Raw genomic sequence first — 21,194 nt, forward strand, 5'->3', positions numbered from 1 at the left:
CAAGACTCAGATTCCACTGTCTCCAAATGCTTAATGTGTCTCTCACATGCTTAATTGTTAGACTGCATCAGCATATCTGTGGTGTCATGTCAATTAGATATTGGGGAAAGTTTGTAGAGAGGGAAGGGATTCATAGAAGAAAGGTATTTTTCTGCCATGTTGAGTTTAGGATTAGAGCATCTAGGGAAATGCCTTGAAAATCACTTGATTTTCAAGTGAAATGACTGAAACAAAATGATAGGCATTCAGATTTGTGTGTTAGTTCACTTTGAGCTTGCTGTGTGGTGTGACATGGCACTAGAATGCTTTTAGATACACTTGTTATTACGAAGCATGATTCAGGTGACATTTATCTCCTGTTTGGTCATGTAGTGCACTGTTGTTTTGTACCAGATATTTTCAGAAATTTGACGATAGGGAGCATAGCCAAGAGTTAGTCATGGTAATAAACTAGGTGCCTGTTGTAGGAATCCTGGCAGCCATTAGAAGGGTTTGTAAGGATTTCTTCTGAAGTTTGAGATACTCAGTTAAAAAATTCGCTTTACTGAGAGACAAAGAATTAAATGCCTGTGAAAGGATGCTGGAGTACACGGTATAAATGTTGCAGAGATTTTTATACAGCCATTTAAAAATTGCTAAGATTTTCTTACCTTCTTCACTCCCAGTTTTCTCCTTAAACCTTGCTGCTGAAAATTACAAAAATGAAGCCAAGTTTCTAGAAATGTACCCCTCAGCAGGGAACTGACAGGATAGGAGAAAGGGGGTCAGATGGCTCAGGGAATCTGGGAGATGTACAGTCAGTTTAATCATTTATATTTTAGGAAAAAGAAAAATTTAAGTTTTAAATATCTTATAGACTCATAGATACTGGAGATTCTAGGAACCTTAAGAGGTATCTATTTTATAATCGCCTTTATTTTCTTGATGTCTAATCACACGTCATTACTGCTAGTCTGTCTGTTGAATTAAAAGTACATAATTATATACTTAAATACATACTTTTAAAAAAAATACAAAAGATCCAATTTTTTTATCTCCTTCTTATTTTTACTTATTCCTTATTTTATTTAGTCAGTAAATCACTGAGTGCCTACTGTATACCAGGCTATTTTCTATTCACTGGGGATATGGCAGTTAAAACTGTCTTCATGGAGTTTATGTACAGAGTCATGGAGAGACAGACAATAAATAAAATGTATACTATGTTAGATGGTGGTAAGTGGAGAAAAATTTTTTTTAAAAAGCAAAAAAGATTCTGATGTGTGTAGTTGTTGCTGTTTTAATACCTGTATTGCCATTTAATACCTAGCATAGAGAGAGAATATTCTCACCAAAAAGGTGACCTTTGAAAAAAAGATCCAGTGGAGTGGAAGTTGTGAGTTACATGTCTACATGGGAGAAGAACAGAAGGAAGAGCAACTGCAAAGACCCTGAAGTGGAGGTTTGCTCATGTTCAAGGAACAGCAAAGAGACCAGTGTGACTGGAACAGAGTGTAGAAGTTAAGGGTGTCAGAGAATTAAGGAAGTCCATGTCATGTAGGGTCTTATAATGAATTTTGATAGCTTTGAGTTTTTCTCTTGTAAGTGGGAAATCACTGAAGGGGTTTCAGTAGAAAAATTACGTGATCTGATTTAGTTTGTAACATTTTGCTGGATGAAAGTAAACTGAAGGGGGAGCCAGAGGCAGAAGCAGGGAGACTATTTAGGAAGGTATTGTGGTAATCGAAGAGAAACCATGTGACTTAGATAAAAGTGGTTGCAGCGGAAGTGGATGAGAAGTGGTCAGATTTTGCTTATGTTTTAATTTGCACCAGATTAATGTGACATAGAGAAAGAGAAGAGCCAAGAATGACTTAAAAGTTTGAGACCTAAGCAACTGAAAGTATAGAGATGCTCCTAGGTGCGATGCGAAAAGCAAGGAAGAAACACTACTGATTTTTAATGTTTTAAGATTGAGATACCCACAAAATATTCAAGTAGAGATTTTAACTAGAGAGTTGGATATGTAAGTCTAGAGTGCAGGAGAGAGGTCACAGTTTTAGGGGGTTTTCATCTGGTAGATGGGATTTAAAAGCTAGAAAGCTTTTTGATAAAACCAAGGGACTATAGATAGAAGAGAGGAAAGGTCCAAAGACTAATAAACCCTTAGATACTCCGATGTCTTAGGTATACAAGGTTAAGAAGATACATGAATGTTTTAAGTGATGCAATGAAGAGAGAGAGACAATTTAGATATTCTGTGAAACAACTGGCCTAATTTCTCAAAAAGTCAAAGTTTTAAAAAAGTGGAGGGAACGTTTCCAGATTAAAGAGATGGAACAATCAAATACAATGGATGAAGCTTGATTGCAGTCTGATTGGGGTGGTGAAATTATAAAAGGCATTTGAGTTACATTAATGTCTTAATGCTGCTGATGTTATGAAGGAGAATGGCCTTATTCTTAGGTATATGCCAAAGGATTAAGAAATGAAGTTTCTCTCTGCTAGAGCTTAATAAATGGTTTAGTTCAAAATAAACACATATAGGTACACACACAAGCAAATGTGGCAGAGTATTAACAACTGTTGAATTGCTTTTGAATTTTATGTTTTTTCATTTTTTTAAATTATTTTTTATTGAAGGATAATTGCTTTACAGAATTTTGCTGTTTTTTAATTTTTTAAAAACATTTTATTTCATATTGGGGTATAGCTGATTAACAAACAGTTCTGTAATAGATTCAGGTGGATAATGAAGTGTCTCAACCATACATGTACATGTATCCACTCTTCCCCAAACTCCCCACCCGTCCAGGCTGCCACGTAACATTGAGCTGAGTTCCATCTGCTATACAGTAGGCCCTTGTTGGTTATCCATTTTATATATAGCAGTGTGTACATGGCCATCCCAAACCTAACTATCCCTTCCCCCATACTTTCCCCCATATGCTTTTCATTTTTCCATTTGAAAAGTATCATAATATAAAGATGAACTAAAAATGAGATGTAGGTATGAGAAGGAACTAGTATGTAATGTAGTAGTCTAAAAAGGAAGACTCATTGAGAAAGGAGGGAAGCCAATAGAATGTTGTGTTTTGGAATCAAAGTGGGGAAAACATTTTGAGGAGGAAGGAGTGATTATTTGTGTTGCAGTTTTGATTGATCAAGTACGAAATGAGAACTAAAAGCTGACCATTGAAGCATTGGTCAATGTGGATGCTACTGGACCCTTGGCAGGAGCAGTCTTAGCGTAACAGTATGGACAAAAAGCCTTATTGGTGTGAGCGAAAGAGAGAAAGGGAGGGGAGGATTTAGATACAGGTGGTGTAGCGAATTCTCTCGGGGGATTTACAAACTTGTAAAGGGGGCAGTTGGTGATGGACAGGGAGGCCTGGCGTGCTGCGATTCATGAGGCCGCAAAGAGTCGGACACGACTGAGCGACTGAACTGAACTGAACTGAAAGGGGGCAGAAACAATAGGGTAGAAATTGAAGGATTAAGTGGAGTTGAGTATTTGTTTTTAGAAAGGAGAAATAACCCATGTTGATGGTAAAATTGGTGATACCAGAAAAGTTGTAAATTTTTAAAAACAGTTTTATTTATTTATGACTGCACTGGGTCTTGGTTGCTTTGTGTGGGCTTTCTCTTGTGACTGGGGGCTGCTCTTCATTGTGGTGCTCAGACTTTAGGTGCAGGCTTCACAAGTTGCAGCACATGGACTCAGTAGTTGTGGTACTAGGGCTTAGTTGCTCCACAGCATGTGGGATCTTCCTGGACCACAGCTCAGACCCGTGTCCCCTGTGATGACAGGTGGATTCTTATCCACTTTGCCACCAGAGAAGTCCAAGTTGAAGCAAAGTGTTGAACAGTCTTCTTGTTTGAATAGAGAAGAATTGGAATCTGTACCACAAATGGAGTAGAAGCACTGACGATTCATTATAATAATGGAAAATTATGTACAGACAAGTGTGGATTGATGTGGGAACTAGTAGATACTGTCTTTTGACTGCTTTACTTTTTTAGTGAAATGAAGCCTGGACGTCAGTGGGGAATGAGTGTGAGGGAGGAGGTTTGAGAGGTGGGGACAAGGCAGAATTGTTATGTAGAAGAGTGAAGGAGTGAGTGAACCGTGGAAATACAGGATGACTGCTGGGCAGCATTTAGGATTCTTTTGAGCTAAGTCATTATGAATTTAAACTGATCATAAATTCAAAGGTCAACATGGTTGCATTTTTTTTTTTCCAGTCCTGTTTCACTCCTTGGGAAAGGATTGGAATAAAGATTTAATTATAGTTGTTCAGTGCTGCAAGAGCAGGTAGGAGAGTTGAGGGATGTACAAGGAAGGGATTTTAATAGTTGACCGTGGACAGGGTATATTCAGTCTTGAAAATGTGGGCCCAGTGTTGTCTGCAGGATATCTTGTTGTAAATGTTGGTCTGGGGCTTAATAGCTGGAGAAAAAGACTTAGGAAAAGAAACATCAGAGTACGGAAGCCTGGCCTGGGATGGGTGGTCTAGCATTTGAAGAAGATTGAAAAAGACAAAGTCTTGATACTGGCATTTAAAGGGTCAGGCAGAAGAGAAGCCAGTCAAAACAGAACTCTAGGATTTAAGTTTTTCTGTGTACAGGATTTGAAATCCCTAACAAAGTGTTTGCTTCTCAGCCCTTAGTAATTACTAAGACCAAAAAAATAACATTTTTTCACTTAATTTAACTAGTTTTAGCATATATGTAGCCGTGTGGTATCAGACCCATCATTTTATCTTTGCTATAAGAATTTTTCTTTGTAATGTTGTTGAAGACTACATTTTGAATTTAATCAGTTGTCTCAAAATAAACTTTGTCACAAAAAAATGAGTACCAGTCCATTACCATTACTGATGAAAAAAGCCAATATCTTACCAATAAAGAGTCAGAAATCTGTTTTGTATTCAAAAGATTATTGTTATCTAATCTGTTTTAGATTAAATTAAGTCCCATATCTGTTGTTTTTTCTGAAACATCACTCTTTTATAGATTGTCTTATTTTATACTTTAATTATTGACAATAACAAATTTTCATATGGCAAGGAAGTTACAGTAGAGAAATATGGTATGACAAAAGGCTTACTTTAGAGCTTGTTTTAAAGAAGGAAATGTGTAGGGAAAATATTTCTAAATTACCATTTGAATTCTACATTGAAATTCACCTATAAGATTAAAAATTGTATAAAAGTTATGTATCATGTTTTATGATTTGAAATATTTAATAATTTAGACATATTTAAAAGTTCTTTAAAAATGTAGTCGTTTGAATCAGTTTAAATAGTAGTGATTCAAATATTCTTTTTTCCCCTCTGTGAAGTACTTCAGATGATACAGTCATTTAAATAATAATTTGGGCTGATTATAGGTTGAAGATTAAATAATATCTGGTTAGGGATGAAAAAGTGAATATGAATGTGTCACATATGTTTCTGTGATCCAGTTTAGAAATTCAGGGTTGAGTTTAATAGAAGTAAGGAGAGTCCTTTGACTTAAGGAAGTAAAAGTTTTAGTTTAACAGCAGGATGTGGTGTTTCAACGTTTTAAACTTGTCTGAGAGGGAAAAATCAGTCCACCTCTTTTTTTTTTTAACATAATGTTTCCAATATTAATTCTACTGCAGATTCACCTGTCCTGTAAGTTGACATTTGAAACAAGGAGTCTCAGGAAAAAGTTCATTTTTTAGTAGTGAAAGTTGTCTTACATGTAATAAAGTTAAGTAGCACAAGGTGTAATTCTGCTGTCCTCTTGTTTGGTTTGGCAATGTGATTATAGAACTCTCCCCTTGACGGTGTTGTCTTGAAGATTTTGGAAACACACTTGGGCCAGTAGAACAGTACTTCTTTTCTGTGTGAAGTCCATACTGATGGAGCTGCTGTACATTTAAGGACCTAAAACATCTTACTGTAACCAGTACTAAGTATTTCTTTTTGACAGCCCACTTACTTTTAAAAAGCGTAAATTCTGACATATATTTTTAAAGAACTTAAAACTGTCTTTGCAAGCTATTCCTAAACTGTACTCTGAATAAGAAAAAATAGTCATACTTTGAGGATCATTTTCAATTATGAAACTTCACAAGATGCAGTGTTTTCTTGCATGTTTAACATAGAAATTGGTCAGTTTTCCAGAAACAAATGCCATGTTGGATCCACGGTTATATCCTTATGGATTCTCTAATAAATGGAGGAATAGTAGGATGAGTGTTGCATTTGGAACGTCCCAAACTATCGTCTTCCTCCTCCTGGAATGATGGAAAAGCTGAACACAACTGAAAAAAAAAAGATACCAGCTTCCCCCAGACTCATTTTTTTCTTGAATACAAGCTGAGTAGTTATATGTTTTTAAAATGTTTAAAGGTATACAAAATTATTATAAATTAAAAAAACAACAGCGTAAGGTTAGGCCTTAATAAAGACTGGACAGTCAACCTTCAAGCATGCTGATAAAATTGCTTTGCTTGACTAAAACTTCACTATAAACAGCTACATCTGATACACAGCAATAACAGTATGTTTTCATAGAGTATTCTTTTTCTAAAATCTCTACCATAAATTGTATCGGTAGAGGTACACCTGAACAAAAATTACTTAATGATACTAAAAAACAACACAAGAAGATCACCTCTCTTAAAAAATAAAAAATTCTTACTGGGGTTTAACAAGAAACAGTTGTTTGCTTACTTACAGATTATTTTTCTTATTACATTTATTAAAAAAATATTTATTGAATACCTAGTTGATACTAAGCAACTAAATGAACAATAAAAGAACAAAACAAAAATAAATAGCTCAGCATCTTGGAGCTCTCATCTAGTTAGAGGAGACACAATAAATAACATACATAAGCAAATGATTAGAAATCTAAGTTTTATGGAAACAAAAGAAGTAGAGAAGGGGGAATGAGACTTGAGGTGCAGAGAGCTGAAGCAGATTTCAGTTCTATGAGAAAATCAGAGTATGCCTAACTATTGATATAATAAAAATAGTAAAAGGGAAGTTAAGAAAATAGTTAACATGATTAATGTTTTTCTTTTCTTTAAAGTTGGAGTACAATTGCTTTATCATGTTGTGTTAGTTTCTGCTGTACAACAACATGAATGTTTTTCTTTTTACAGCTGGAATAGTCAGATGATTTCAGTTCGTGAAGCCAAAGCCATTCCCAGGCCTGATGGTATTGAATGGAGAAATAAATACATCTGTGTAGAAGGTAGTTTTCCCACAACTAGTTTCTATTTACCATCCAACTTATATAGTACTGACAGAAGCACTTGAATAATTTCAGCATATATTTCATGTAAAAGTAATACATTTATGTCCTAAAGTGGTTTATAAGTTTTTTAATCATAAGATTTTAATTTTTAAAACACGGTTTAAGCTTCTTTCATTGTAAGAAATAATAAACAAATTTAGGTGTTAAATGTTTCTAGTCGATAAGATTTGAGCAGTCTGCATGCATCCCTCATGCTTGTAGTTTGCTGAAATTTATTTTCATGAGTTATAGGTGGAAGAAAATACTTTCTTCATGTGATGGTTCTTTGAAATGAAATTAGTTTTTTTATGCTTAAATATTGATAATTGATACAAGCTTGAGCTTGATTTTATGACTGTAAATTGATTTTTCTTTTAAAATTAAATGCTGTGAGATATTCTATTCTCTAAAATTAATTTACATGTAGTTGAATACTTCTTTAGGTTGGTGGAAACTAACTTCAAGAGGCAATATTGTTCTCACAGATTCCAGATTGATGACATTTGTAAATCTTGAGATAAAAAGGAATTAAAGGGTTGAAATATGGCATTTGTAGGAAAACACTCAAATTTAAAATATTTTAATCTTGAATTATAATGCAACATTTTAAGAGTTTATAAATGTGAAATTGAATCTCCTGCTTTAGTGTTTGATTTGCTAAATTGCACACTGTGTTTATATTTTAGTTACTTGGTTCTTGTGAATATTAAATACAGTTTTGAAGTGCTGCTGTACACTATGTGATTTGATAGTTGGGCATATGGCATTATCTGTTCTAAGAAGTACAGTGATAATAAACTCTTGTTTGAAATAGCCTTTCCGAGCAATTAAAAAAAGGAATTTTAAAAATTGTGGACCTGATTAGATTATATGACATACCTAAAGTTAACCTCTCCATCAGATTCACACTTTTTTGAGGTCTTCCCCCTCATTCTAATAACTTCATTCTCTTTCTGTTTAGTCCCTCCTTTCAACTTTATAGCATACATAGATCTTCTTATCTTTGAAAAATACTCTTGACTTGATCCTACTGATTGAAAATAGATCCTGCTGGATCTTTCTGTACTTTTTTTTCCTCTTTTTTAGTGCTAAAATTCGTAAACTCTAGTTTTAACCTGCTACTGGCATTATTTCAGCCCCCATTTCATTCCTAATGCCTTTAGTTATCCTCCCTTTCTCACTTTTATCTTCAGTTTCCTTGTTCTCTTAAATAGAATCAGTTTGTATATGAACTACTCTCTTATTTTGTGGGTGAAGGGTGAGTAGAGTAAGGATGAAGACATGGAAAGTAATGTTGGAAACACACACAAAATTTCTTCTTCTGTTCTCTTGTCTTGACCACTTGCTGTCCTGTTTTTCTCTCTTTCACGGCCAAGTCACCGTTCTCACTGCATTTTTTAAAGCCATTTAGTCACCCCATAATTCTCTGTACTGTCTGCCGTCCTCCCTGGTATTAAACCTCTACTTTCAAAGGCATTGACCTTTTTCCTACTAGACAAATCAGTGGTCTTCTAAGTTAAATTTAAAATTACCTTCCTGTGATATTTGACACTGACTGTATCTCTTGGTATAGTGGCTTTTATTCTTTTTGATAACTCTTTATTCTTTAACTTATATTTATTCTTTTCACAGTAGGTTCCTGACTCGCTAATTCTTCAGAAATCTTAGCAACTTTTGTGATTTAGACTTAATATTTTTGTTATTTAGACTTAATACCTGTGCTGGTTACTTCATTTTAGACATCTCACTTTAATTGTATCTACTTTGATAGTTCATAGCTATTATAAAACTGTTTTCTGTAAGCATAAATCTAAGAAGATGCAGTTGCTATTATGTAGGTCAGAAACTGTCAAAATATTGGCAGTTTCATGTAATTAAATAAAAAACTGAAGTTCTCATTTTAATAATATCTTGTTTATATGTGCATTTTAACATTGTAGAACCTTTTGATGGAACAAATACAGCAAGAGCTGTGCATGAAAAGCAGAAATTTGATATGATCAAGGATCAGTTTTTAAAGGTAAATAATGCATCAGATTAACTCTAGAAACATTAGTGCACTACTGTGCTTTGAAAATTAAAAAAAACAAGTATGTAATAGGAAAGAATAGCTCTGGTTCCTGTGCTGTGGAGCAATCAGTAGGGCACAGTGGGGACTTTATTACTTGAATTTAAAAATACTTTGCCTCTACAGAGATCTGACTCTGCTTTTACTCACATGGCTTTCACTTTGTGGATATAAGCATTTTCACAGTGAGCTTACTAACCTCTGAAAATGAGTGAATAAAATTTAAAGGACTCCCTTCTCTCCGTAAAATGTCAGGGAACCTGTAGCTTTAGAAGACAGCCATGTCTGTTCCATGTTTTTCTTCTGTATACCCAATTGTAACAAGGAACGAGGGCTCCATTTTATCTTTATTTATATTCTAGTTAAATATAGTTAAACAAGATGTGTGTGTGTGTGTGTGCACACATATTTTATGTATATATACTTTAGTCATATATATGTAGACTGTAGTTTATTCCTTAGCTCCCTAGTCCACAGTATGAATGTATTCATCAGTGATTTTGCTAAGATGGATTGACTCCTAGCTTCAAGTAATTCAACAGTACACAGTAGAAACACACTGATAGAAATATGTACTTTGAGACGTATAAGAGAGAGTGCTTCACAGAAGAAAGAGATCAAGGAATTTTAGAGGTTTCGTTTTTTTGTTATCAAGACAACCAAGTAGATTTTATTTTGATGATAATTAAAAATGCAAGTGTATCGTATTACAAGCTGTCCTTCAAATTAGGCCCTCTCAGTTTGTCAACCAGAATAGAAAATTTTTAATGAAATGGAATTCTGCAGGGCAAAGAAAGTATCCAAGAGGGAATATTTTGTCTATCAGATTAAATTGAGAACTCAAAAATAACATTTCTACATTGTCATTCTTATTAATGAGTGGGCCTGCATGCTTGCTAAGTCGCTTCAGTTGTGTCTGACTCTGCAACCCTGTAGACCATAGTCTGCCAGGCTGCTCTGTCCATGGGATTCTCTGGGCAAGAATACTATAGTCGATTGCCATGCCCTCCTCCAGGGGATCTTCCTGACCCAGGGTTGAGCCCCCATCTCTTAAGTCTCTTGTTTTGGTGGGTGGGTTCTTTACCACTAGCGCCATATGTCTCTACTTGTGATTGTTTAGGTATAAAACCAAGATTTTTAGTCAGTTGAACAATTGAAGTGAGAACAGACTCAAAGATTGCAGCCACATTTTTGGGTAGTGGGCCTAATTTTTAGCTTATAAACAAGAATTTCATTTTCCTTCTTTTTTTTTCTTCTTAAAAATTCTATTCACTCGTCTAGATTCATTGTATAAAATGCTTTATTTACTCTCTCCTTTATAAATAAAATTTTTAATTGACAGAGCTTTCTAGATACAAAATAAGTCAATCAAATAATTGAAGTAGTCTTTCCCTACTCTCTCAAACCCAAAGTTTTTGTATTACTTTCATATTTTAAATGACATCTAAATCTGAGAATAAATGTTAATATTGTCAGTTGCTTGTTTTTGTACCACCCGTGTGTGCACTTCTTTATGAATGAATTCGAACTATATAGATGTAAAAATTTTAAATAACATTTTGTTTCAGATGACAGAGGCAATACTTTTACTCTTGCTAAAAACTTGGGAGATTAAAAGCATACACAAAAAAAGTCACCCCAAATTTTACTGCCTAGGAAAATCACTGTTAACATTCTAATAACTCCCCTTTCAGTCCTTTGTTTCACATATATTTTAGGTTTTAAGAATGATTTTTTCTTTCTCTTCCAGTCATGGCACAGATTGAAAAACAGAAAAGATTTGAACAGTATACTACCTTTAAGAGCTGCTATCCTGAAAAGATAACTGGCCTCTATTTCTTAATAAAGAACAGTAGTAACATCATAATACGTTTTGTCTACCTTCATCGTGGTTTCTTTTTAATTGTTCTTGTTTTCATGTTTTATTCTTAAGAAGACATACTTATATAAAGAGTGCATATTTTATTATGATGTTTCCTAATAAAACCCTTTGATTTAAAGATGTATTTTTGAAAATGTTTACATTGGTGGTTAGTAATATTATGGCATGAATTTTCAGGAGATCAGATAAAATATTTTTTGGGGAATTATCTGAACAAATAAAAGGTTTTTGCTATAACTTTAATTAATTGTACCACGTGCTAACACTGAAGAGACATGTGGACTTTTTTGGAAAGGGTCTGATTCCTACATCCTTAAAGTAGGACCTTCAATAGATGGTTTGTTGCCTAAGTCTCTTCTAGTGAAGTGAAGGTTTGAGTCAGTTATTCAGTTACTTGAAGCAAAATGACATCTTTGATTTCATTCAAAGAACTACAGAGGCAGGAGATAGTGGACAGTTGCCCTAAGCCCTCACTTGACTGATCAGGAAAGACTGAGGCTCTGGTTGTATACATAATAGTATTTCATTAGTACCTCACATGCCTTTGGTGGACTCAAGATTGCTTTAAATTTTGTGTTGAACAACAGTACATTTTGCACTAGTAATATGAGCACTAACTCTATTACACAGCAGTTAGGGAATTGTTTTGAAGAATTGGTTCAGTGTAGACATTTCGAAAAGATTAAGTTCTCTGTGCTTTATGATAGCTTAGTGCAATATGCCCTTTTGCTTTACTTCCCATTTTCCTGCTTTTATTTTTCCTGTGATATGAAGCAACAGAAACTGAAAGATCAAAATTGAGATTATATCCTATTGATAGATTCAGAGTTTTATCTGTGTATAATTACAGGATTGTAATCTAAACTGGAAGTTGTCAGTAGTAAGCCACTATAAAATGTTCTAGATAAGACATAAAATTATTATAAATAAAAGCATAGCATTTGTAAAGGTTTCTTTTTTAGTATTTCTTTTCCACAAGAAGAAATAGTGGTGGCTGCTAAAAAAGCTACAGTGTTTATTAAGGTTGTTTTTGGTGTAAATATTTGTAAATTGGTCAGTGCCTGTAAATTTAAATATAAATAATCTTAAAAAACAGTTCTAACTTTTTCAAAAGGACTGTGTACAACTTTTTTTTAGACCTGCTGAGGCACAGTTTGTTACCTCTAATGTATTTGGATTTTTTGCAGACCAATTCAAATGCTAAGACTTGCTTTTTGACTTGTAAAAGGTGCATATTTTCATTTTTTTCTTTAAGTTTAAAATTTTGTATGATCAAATGGAATAAAGTTTATATATGAAAATTGATGATACGGTTTTTTTTGGGGGGCGTTGTTTGTTTTTTTCTGTGGAAGTCTTCACTTCTGAGATGAGATTGAGGGTGTAGTTCTCATCTGGAACTGAACTGAATCCGGTTATTGTGTGTAATTATTTAGATTATGCAGAGAATCTTGAAATCAAGTTCATTTTTGGTTAAGCCAACTAGCCACATCAGCACCTATTTCTCTGGCATTATTAGGAATGAAGCTTTCCACACAGATGAATTTTTTCAGTTTACTAGTGATTAATGCTTTTGAAGTAATTAAGCTTTAATATACTAATTTTTTTTCTGGAAATTTCTCTTAATTGTATTTTATACTGTGCAACTCTTCTTTATCAGAATGTGTTGTATTTAATATTCTAGTAATGACTCCAGGTAATAATTATAAACAATAAATAATAGCCATAGTACTCCATAATCCTGTGTAGCTCTCGGGTGTCTAGGGCATTATCCCTTTACAGTATTAACATTTCCTAGTAAAACCCCAGAATTTATCATGGACATCTTCACTGCCACTGTTTTCTCAGCTTTCAGTGACCCCTGGCAGCCCCATCTCAGTGCTCCTGCTTTTCAGCTGTATTGCTGTAACAAATAGATCAAAATGTTAATAAATTTATACCCAATTGTAAATCAATACAAACTGGGTATCAATACCCAGTTGTAAATCAAAGCTAAGATTATGCACTTGTGACTGCTAAGTATGTCAGATAAGTGGTATGTCAATATATGAGAAGTTTTTAGGCTTTTAAATTGTTTTCAATGTGAATTACTTATTTGTGTTGTGAATAATACATTCTCTTATTTTCTGTTTATATTGATCTGGCCATTTCTGTTTATTTGCATTGTTGAGAAAGTAGTGCCAGAAAGTTTAAAACATGCAGTTTGTACTGCAGCTCTAAATTGTGGATTGGTTTGAGCTAGGGTCTTCACAAATCTTGTTGACTGTACTTAGTGTTCATAACAGACTTTGAGTTAAATGGAGGGAGTACACAATGACTACCTGTGGTTTTGATTAGTATTTAATAGATGCCCATAGCTGTAATTGGTTCCTTTCTGTCCTAGTGAGCAGACATTTGGGGTTACTAATGCAAAAGCCTAGCTCCTGTAAGAGAAGGCATATTTCTGATGTTAAACCTGATTTAGTGAACGCTGGAAGACTGGACTCTGCTGTCTTCCCTCACATGGCCCCTGGCTGATGCTTCTGAACTGCGTTTCAACCAGCTGCAGGTCTTTTCCTCACAGACCTAATGCACACACAAAAGCTCATGTTACTGGGGAATACTGCCTAATTTACATTTATCATATTTAACAACTCTATGAATAGAATTTGCTGTAATTAAAAATCAGTGTTAGCTCTTCTAGCCATAAAATCATCCTTATAAAAAAATATGTATTGCAAAGATATCTCTACTTGTACATAGTTGGTCTTGGTCCTGGTCTCTTCAGTGCACGGGACATTGATTAAGCACCTAATATATGCTAAGTACTTTGCTAAGCTTCCATGCTTGTAAGAAATGGAGATAGTGGGACAAAGATGAGTAACAAACTAACCGTCTAGTCAGGGAAAGAGACACAATTTTAATATAGGATAATGTGGGAACTTGAAGCAGGAGTATTGAGCTTAAGCTGGGGATTCCAGAGAAGAGTACAGTCTTGAATCATGAGTATACAGGTAAATAAAGGCTGGAAGAAAGCTTCAGGGGAGAGGAATTTGTAAATAAAGACAGGGTGGTGTGACTTGATGTATGTTAGAACTCCTGACTTCTAAAGAAGAGAGCAGGCAGCTATGATGTGAGTTGTTAAGCATTTATCTTCCCAAGGAGCTTGAGCTTTAGTCCCAGAGCAGTGGAAAGCCATTGAAGTATATTAAGCATGGCACGGCATGATCTGGGCCTTTGGGTTGAATTTCAGACAAAACAGACTTTGGCCAATGTGGGGGAAATGATTCCTCTTCATAGTTTAAGATCTGTGGAGATAAAAGTTTCCTATCTGAATAATCCAAGGGTCACTCACTGAGAAAGAGAACACAGTTTATTGATTTGCAAATATAAAAGGAGACGGGTTCAAAACTGGGCTTTTGAAATGGGCAGACTTTGTCTCCCATTCGGTCGCTTTGCTAGCAAGGAGACCTTGAGCAAGCTAGGTAGCCATCCGAACTCGTCAGAGCCAAACCAGCATCAGTTAAACCTACCGCAGCAGAGTTGGCGGGGGATCATTACGAGTGCCTGAACTAGTAGGAAGTGCTCTGCTCTGTAAGAAAATAGTGGTTAGGTTGGGATAAGGGCCCATTGAGTAGCTCAGCTCGACCCCAAACCTAAAGCCTACCGAACCCACTCTAGAGCAGAGGCAGGGGCCAGGTGCCCAAAGGCCCGCCAGGAAGCTGCCTGGACTGGGGCGGGGAAGGCTGGGGAAACTGGCAGACGCCGGGGAAGACAGAAGCCGAGCCTGGGCCCAGCTCGGTGGCGAAACCTCTTGACGCCTTCTATTTAAAGTCGCGGGGCCCACCCGCCCCCGGGAGGGAACCCGAGCCGCCGAGCCGGGCCGGAGGCGCCGTCAGAGGGAGAACAGCAGGCGCGGCGCGGGCGGCTCCGGCTCCAGCTCCGGCCCGGCAGGCGCGATGGCGAGCAGCGACGGCAGCCACGCCGCGGAGAGCGCCCTAGGCGCCGACGAGGAGGAGACCCGGGCGCCGGACGCCGAGGAGCAGTCGGGGGGCGAGGAGGACGAGTCGGCCGGGGAGTCGGAGTCGGAGTCGGAGTCGGAGCCGGACGCCAGGTACGCGGGCCCTCGCTCAGGCCCGGGGGGCGGCCGCCGGGGGCGGGCAGGCGCTGCGCGGGCCGGCGCCGCACCCTGCCTTCCTATCTTAGGCGCCCGCGTTCGTTTCCCTCGAGCTAAGCGCTCCTTCTCTGGGGGCGCTGCCTTGTGAAGAGCTGGAAGGCGCTCGCTGTCAGCTGGAGTGACAGGCTCGCCTGCAGCGCCGAGTTCATCCCTCCCCACCCCTCCTCCTTCATTACCGAACCCTCACCCCAGCCAGCTCCTTGTGACGTGCGGCTCTTGTTTATTCCCGGGGATTTACTTGGGTCCTGCCTCACTGCACAGTTGTGCAGAAAGGTTTGTATTTGTCCCAAAGCCTAGGAACAGTCTTTAAAGCCTGAGCTAGAGGAGAAGAGTGTGTGTGTTGCGGGGGGAGGGGCAGGCGGAGAAGGCTTTTCTGGAAACTTCGAATGACTGGAGCTCTCCTGAATGTCTAGTGCTGGCCTAAGTCGCTAGAAGACGACTTCGTTTTGGGACAAAGGCCCATATATTCTCTGGAGAAAAGAAGTTTGAATTTTTGTCACCCCTGCTATTAAAATACTGTTTTTGTTGTTTGATTTTTTGGTCGCAAACATTTCAACACACATGAATACAATTAGGAAATACTATATACAGATATAAGTCTCCCTCTATTTCCGTCTCACTGCCTTCTTTCTTGTAGCCTCTAAAAATGAGAATAGCAGGAATCATCTCTTCTTGATTTGAATTTGGTTTTATTCTTCCTTGTTCTCTTTGAGTATGGAGTTTTATTGTTTGTTTTTAGTTTTAGGGTTTTCATTTGTTTGATTTTTGGTTTATCAGTCAGTCGTGTCCCTTCCTAAATCTGTTATTTCAGTAAATGGTTTGGTAGGTGACGGATGTGCATCACTGCAGAGAGCCCATGTACCCCAAAGGTAAAAGTGCTCCCAATGGAGACCAGCAGCGCTGGAGCTGAAATCGCCCACAAATGGCGCTGCTGAGGGTGAAGTGTCCCCCAGATAAGTCTGGAATGTCGGTCGCATGTTTACCAAGTGGGGAGCAGGCCCAGTCCCTGCCCTCAAAGACTTTCTGGAAGAAGTTAGGAAACAAATATGGGGACCGTGAGACGATGTGCTAGATGCACGAGAGCGGTGGGAAGGACAGCCCGGGTGCTGTGGAAGGTCAGGAGGGTGTGTAGGCCTGTGACTGCCTTCCAGATTGGTAGGCATGACGTAGGCCCTGGAGAATGGGCAAGAGGTGCAGGAAGGAGCAGCAGAAGAGAAGGCATCTGGAGATGGAGCAGGAGGAGGGACGTGTGGTTCCTGGGCTGTACTGGGAAGGCACGTCTGTCAATCCTAGCCTTGATAGCCCTTTTCCCTTAGTGGTGTCCAGGCTCCCCCTATCCTTGCCCAACCAAAATTTGCCCGCAGAGAATCTGAAAACTTGTTGACGCTAAAAAGTGAGCAGCTGGGACTTCCCTGGTGGTCCAGTGGTTAAGACCCCACTGCAGGGGGTGCAGGTTTAATCCCTGGTCAGGGAACAAGATCACACATGCCATGTGATGCACGTTCCCTCCCCCCCCCAAAAAGTCAAAATGTGAGCAGCTGACAGCAGTTCAGAGTACCACTTTGGGGTTGCATTGCCTTTCGACAGAGGTCAGGGTCTTCAGGTAAAGAGTTGATTTATCCGCAGTAAGCTTCAGCCTGCTGTGACTACACATGTAAGGTGGACACCAAGCCAAACAGAATACGTAGAGTGGAGGGAAGCATGAGGGGAGAGGTAGATGATGGTGGAGGTCTTGAAAACCATCCCATTAAAAAATTTTTGGATTTGATGACGTAACAAGAAATCAGTAAAGTTCTGAACAGGATTTAGGAGAACAGAGTGGTATTAATGAGACTCACTGGCAGATTGAAAAGTTGGGTTAGGGGAGGGCTCAGATCAGAGAGGCAGAAGCAGAGAGAAAGGAGATGTGTAGGGGTTGCTCCACGGTGGGGGTGGGGGGTAAGGAAGTGGCAGCTGTAGCGCCTTTCAGGAGAGAGACGCCAGGCAGGAGGAACTCCTGGGAATTGGGAGTCCCTAAACTTCTTCTTCCTTGAAGTGTGATCAAAACCCAAACCATTTTGATGGGCATGAGTTTGCAAATGTGGCCTAAAGTTCTTCTTTCTTCTGAGACTAGAATTGAGAGCTTGGGATATTCTCTAATTTATGGCAAGAATAAGGAGACAGTCTTCCTCTCAGCTCCTTCATTCAAGTTTTAGAGCCTTATAAGAGAGGGCTCCCTTACTCTTGATCAGGCTAGGTGCTAGGTGTTTGCATATGCTTTCTCATTTTATCTTACCTATTTTTAAAAATGTTTTATTTTAATTAATTAGTTAATCCACCTATTTGGCTGTGCCAGGTCTTAGTTGTGGCGTGTGAACTCTTGGTTATGGCATGTGGGATGTAGTTCCCTGGCTAGGGATTGAACACCGGCCCTCTGCTCTGGGACCGTAGAGTGCCAGCCACTGGACCACCAAGGAAGTCCCTGTTTTCTCATTTTAAACCCTCCCAGCCACACTGTGAGGTAAGTGCCCTGCTACATGTGAGAAAACTGAGGCTTTACATATTTGCTGAGGTATAAGGCAGGAAAATGCTGGTTCTGTTTACTGTCAGCCACTGTTAGACTTCCGCCACCTTCCTTCTTTTGGAGGAGAGACACTTCCTTGCAATAAGGAAACTTGAATGACTCCAACTAGCTTTTACGTGAAAAGATTATTAGAGGAAAAGGAAAGATCTCTTCTTTTGGAATAACAGTGGAAGTTTTTCTCTTCTTGAATGGAAACATTGTCTGCATTTCTTTAAGGGATCAGAACTATTCGCAGAAGATGAATTGCAAACGGATTTATTTAAATTGAGAGTTACATGAAAGTAACTGAATGGAAATAGCTTAAATAATAACAGAATGATTGATTATGGCATCTCTATGATGTGGAATTATTAAGCCATTTTTAAAATGTTACTTATGAAGAGTTTTAACGTTATGGCAAGTGTGTATATTGAATCTGAAAAAAATTTTGTATAATTTAGAATCTCACTATAAAGTACATTATGTATTGGAAAAAGGCTTAAAGGGTTAGTAAAGGTTAACATAATAAATAGCATAATAAAGGTTATGGTAACTTATTAACCTTAAGGTTAAAAAAAGTTAGTAGTGGTTGTCTCTGAGTGATGAGATAATGTCAACTAAACTTTTGTTTTTACCTGTATTTTTTGTTGTTTCTCTAATGAACAGATAGTGCACTTTATTATCAGAAAAAAAAAACTTCATTTTTTAAAATTTGAAAGATACAAAGCATCATCTGATTGTTTATCTTTTCTTTGTCCTTCCAGGAATAATATATAGAATTATCTATAGCCACCTTTGAATCCTGGGGGTGGGGGGAAGGAATCACCTTTAATTTTAAAGTAAAAAAAGAAAACCATTACACACACCAGTACTTATACTGGACCAGAGAGTTATCTTTCTGATGTATCATTCAGTGATACAAATATTGTTGGCAGGGAGAAGCCTGAGTGGAAACTCCGTTTTGCCATTCCATCATGGGCAAATTCTCTATCCTCTCTGAGCACCGTACTTCTCATCTGTAAAACAGTATAATTTTATAGATGTATGCAAAGGGGTAATTAGTGATAATTCCTAATCATAAAGTTGTCATAGAATTAAATAAACTATATGGACATGTGTAAGAGTGCTTTGCCTTTAGTAGGTTCCCAGTAAGTTGTAGTTTCTTACATCCCTTCAGATGAATCATTATTGGCAGTAAAGCTACCTTCTCTCCACCATTCATCAATGAGGGAAGAAAGATATCTCTATTTTCAGTATAAGAAATGGCCTTATTCCACTTGGCTTTCCTGTATTCATTCATTCGCTAAACATTCATGGAATGCCTACTTATAGCCATGGACCATGATGGGGATACAAACATTACTAAAATTCCGTTAACTGTCCTCAAGATAGTCACATTCTAGGTGGAGAAACAGATGAACATAATTATGTCATTAACTGTTAAATGAAATTTAAAGAAGGAAAGGTCTGTATAAAATACCTCAGAGCAGGTGGGAAGTCCTGGGGTCTGTCTTGCCTACAGGGATCGGGAAAGGCTTCATCCCGGGCCTTCGGAGCAGCATCTTCAAATCATAATGAACTGCCCAGAGGGCTCATTGATTGTGGGTGTTAGAAAAAGATTTTCATATTGCTAAAACTTCATACAAAATTTGTATGTTAAAAGCATCTCTATAAAACCTGCAGGATTTTAGAGCTAGGAGAGGCTATACAAACATCTTTTCCCAACCAACCCTTTTACACTCAGAAACTGAGTGTCAGGGGATATTTGTTTGAAATCACACAACTTTTTAGCCTCAGAATTAGGACTAGATCCAGGTGTCTGGACTCCAATGTTCATTTGTTTATTCATTCAATGACTATGTATTGAACTCCTACTATGCACCAGGCACTTACAGAGGATACAGTAGTGAACAAAAGGAACCAAGTAAGTCCCTGCCTTCCTGGGAGTGGCTTTCCAGGTTGGGGAGACAAATAAGCAAATATGTAGTATATCAGGTGGCATTAAGTGATAGGAGGACAAATACAGCAGAGAAGGGTTACGCTGTTTTGGATCAGGTGGTGAAGAAAGCCTCTGTGAGGAGGTGACGTTTGAGTAGAGACTGAAGAATGAGTATTCTAGTCAAAGAGGAGAGCTGGTGCAAGGATGCTGGGGCAGGAATCTTTGTGGCTTGTTTGAGGAACACAGGGAGGTCAGGTTGCCGGGGCAGATATGTATGGGGAGAGTAATGGGAAATGGGCTTCCCTGGTGGCTCAGACGGTAAAGCATCTGCCTGCAGTGCGGGAGACCCGGGTTCGATCCCTGGGTTGGGAAGATCCCCTGAGAAGGAAATGGCAACCCACTCCAGTACTCTTGCCTGGGAAATTCTGTGGACTGAGGAGCCTGGTAGGCTATAGTCCATGGGGTCGCAAAGAGTCGGACACGACTGAGCAACTTCACTTCACTTCACTTCACTTCACTTCACTTCAATGGGAAATGAGTCTAAAAGGTGGTGGGATTGCAAATCATGTAGGGGTTTGTAGACCGTGGTAAGGTCTTCAGATTTTGTTCTGAGTAATATGGGAAGCTGGGTTCTGCCTACCATACCACTCAGGGTTCAGAAAAGAAGAACATAGGGAGGGCATTATCCCATTAAATAGTAAGCATCTCTGTATATTCATATACTCACTGAACACCTGCTGTGTGCCACATGCTATACTAAATGTTCGAAGTTTATGGTCTCCAGTGTGGAGGGATATATGTAAATAGACATTCATGATTTTTGTATTTTTCTGACTGTAGTCTGATGAAGCCTGGCTTTTGGTCTTTCTCACAGATCACTGGGGCTTCCCTTGTGGCTCAGATGGTAAAGAATCCGCCTGCAATGCAGGAGACCCAGGTTTGATCCCTGGATCAGGAAGATCCCCTGGAGAAGGGGATGGCAACCTACTCCAGTATTCTAGCCTGGGAAATCTCATGGACAGAGGAACCTAGCATGCTACATTCCATGGGGTCACAAAGAATTGGACATGACTAAGTGACTAACACTTTCACAGATCACTTGGACATTTTTCAGAATTTTTGTTTTGAATCTTTTCTGTTGGTCAGTTTTAATTTCTGTATTTAAGCACAAAGGATTTTTGTTGTAGCAGTACCAAAAACTTAAAAATTACCTTCATTTGCAGCTTGAAGTGAAGTGAAGTGAAGTTGCTCAGTCGTGTCTGACTCTTTGCAACCCCATGGACTGTAGCCCACCAGGCTCCTCGGTCCATGGAATTCTCCAGGCAATACTGGAGTGGGTTGCCATTTCCTTCTCCA

General features: G+C 38.2%; 2 protein-coding genes across 10 annotated transcripts in view; both read left to right on the forward strand.

The window, feature by feature from the left end:
- Nucleotides 1-11,322, forward strand: part of TENT2 (terminal nucleotidyltransferase 2) — a 61,895-nt gene extending 50,573 nt beyond the window's left edge. For all 9 annotated transcript variants that reach the window (XM_055536670.1, XM_055536672.1, XM_055536669.1 and 6 more), the window contains 3 exons: nucleotides 7,121-7,212; nucleotides 9,195-9,274; nucleotides 11,073-11,322. In XM_055536670.1, the coding sequence (XP_055392645.1) occupies nucleotides 7,121-7,212; nucleotides 9,195-9,274; nucleotides 11,073-11,147 (247 nt within the window). In that variant the 3' untranslated portion in view covers nucleotides 11,148-11,322. The remainder of the gene's footprint in view (nucleotides 1-7,120; nucleotides 7,213-9,194; nucleotides 9,275-11,072) is intronic.
- Nucleotides 11,323-15,024: 3,702 nt separating this feature from the next.
- The window catches only part of CMYA5 (cardiomyopathy associated 5), a 99,137-nt gene continuing 92,967 nt past the window's right edge, over nucleotides 15,025-21,194 (forward strand). Inside the window, exon 1 of the mRNA XM_055536663.1 lies at nucleotides 15,025-15,294. Within this exon, the coding sequence (XP_055392638.1) occupies nucleotides 15,140-15,294 (155 nt within the window). The 5' untranslated portion in view covers nucleotides 15,025-15,139. The remainder of the gene's footprint in view (nucleotides 15,295-21,194) is intronic.

This window comes from Bubalus kerabau, chromosome 10 (assembly GCF_029407905.1).
Source record: "Bubalus kerabau isolate K-KA32 ecotype Philippines breed swamp buffalo chromosome 10, PCC_UOA_SB_1v2, whole genome shotgun sequence".
Classification (NCBI taxonomy): Eukaryota; Metazoa; Chordata; class Mammalia; order Artiodactyla; family Bovidae; genus Bubalus; species Bubalus kerabau.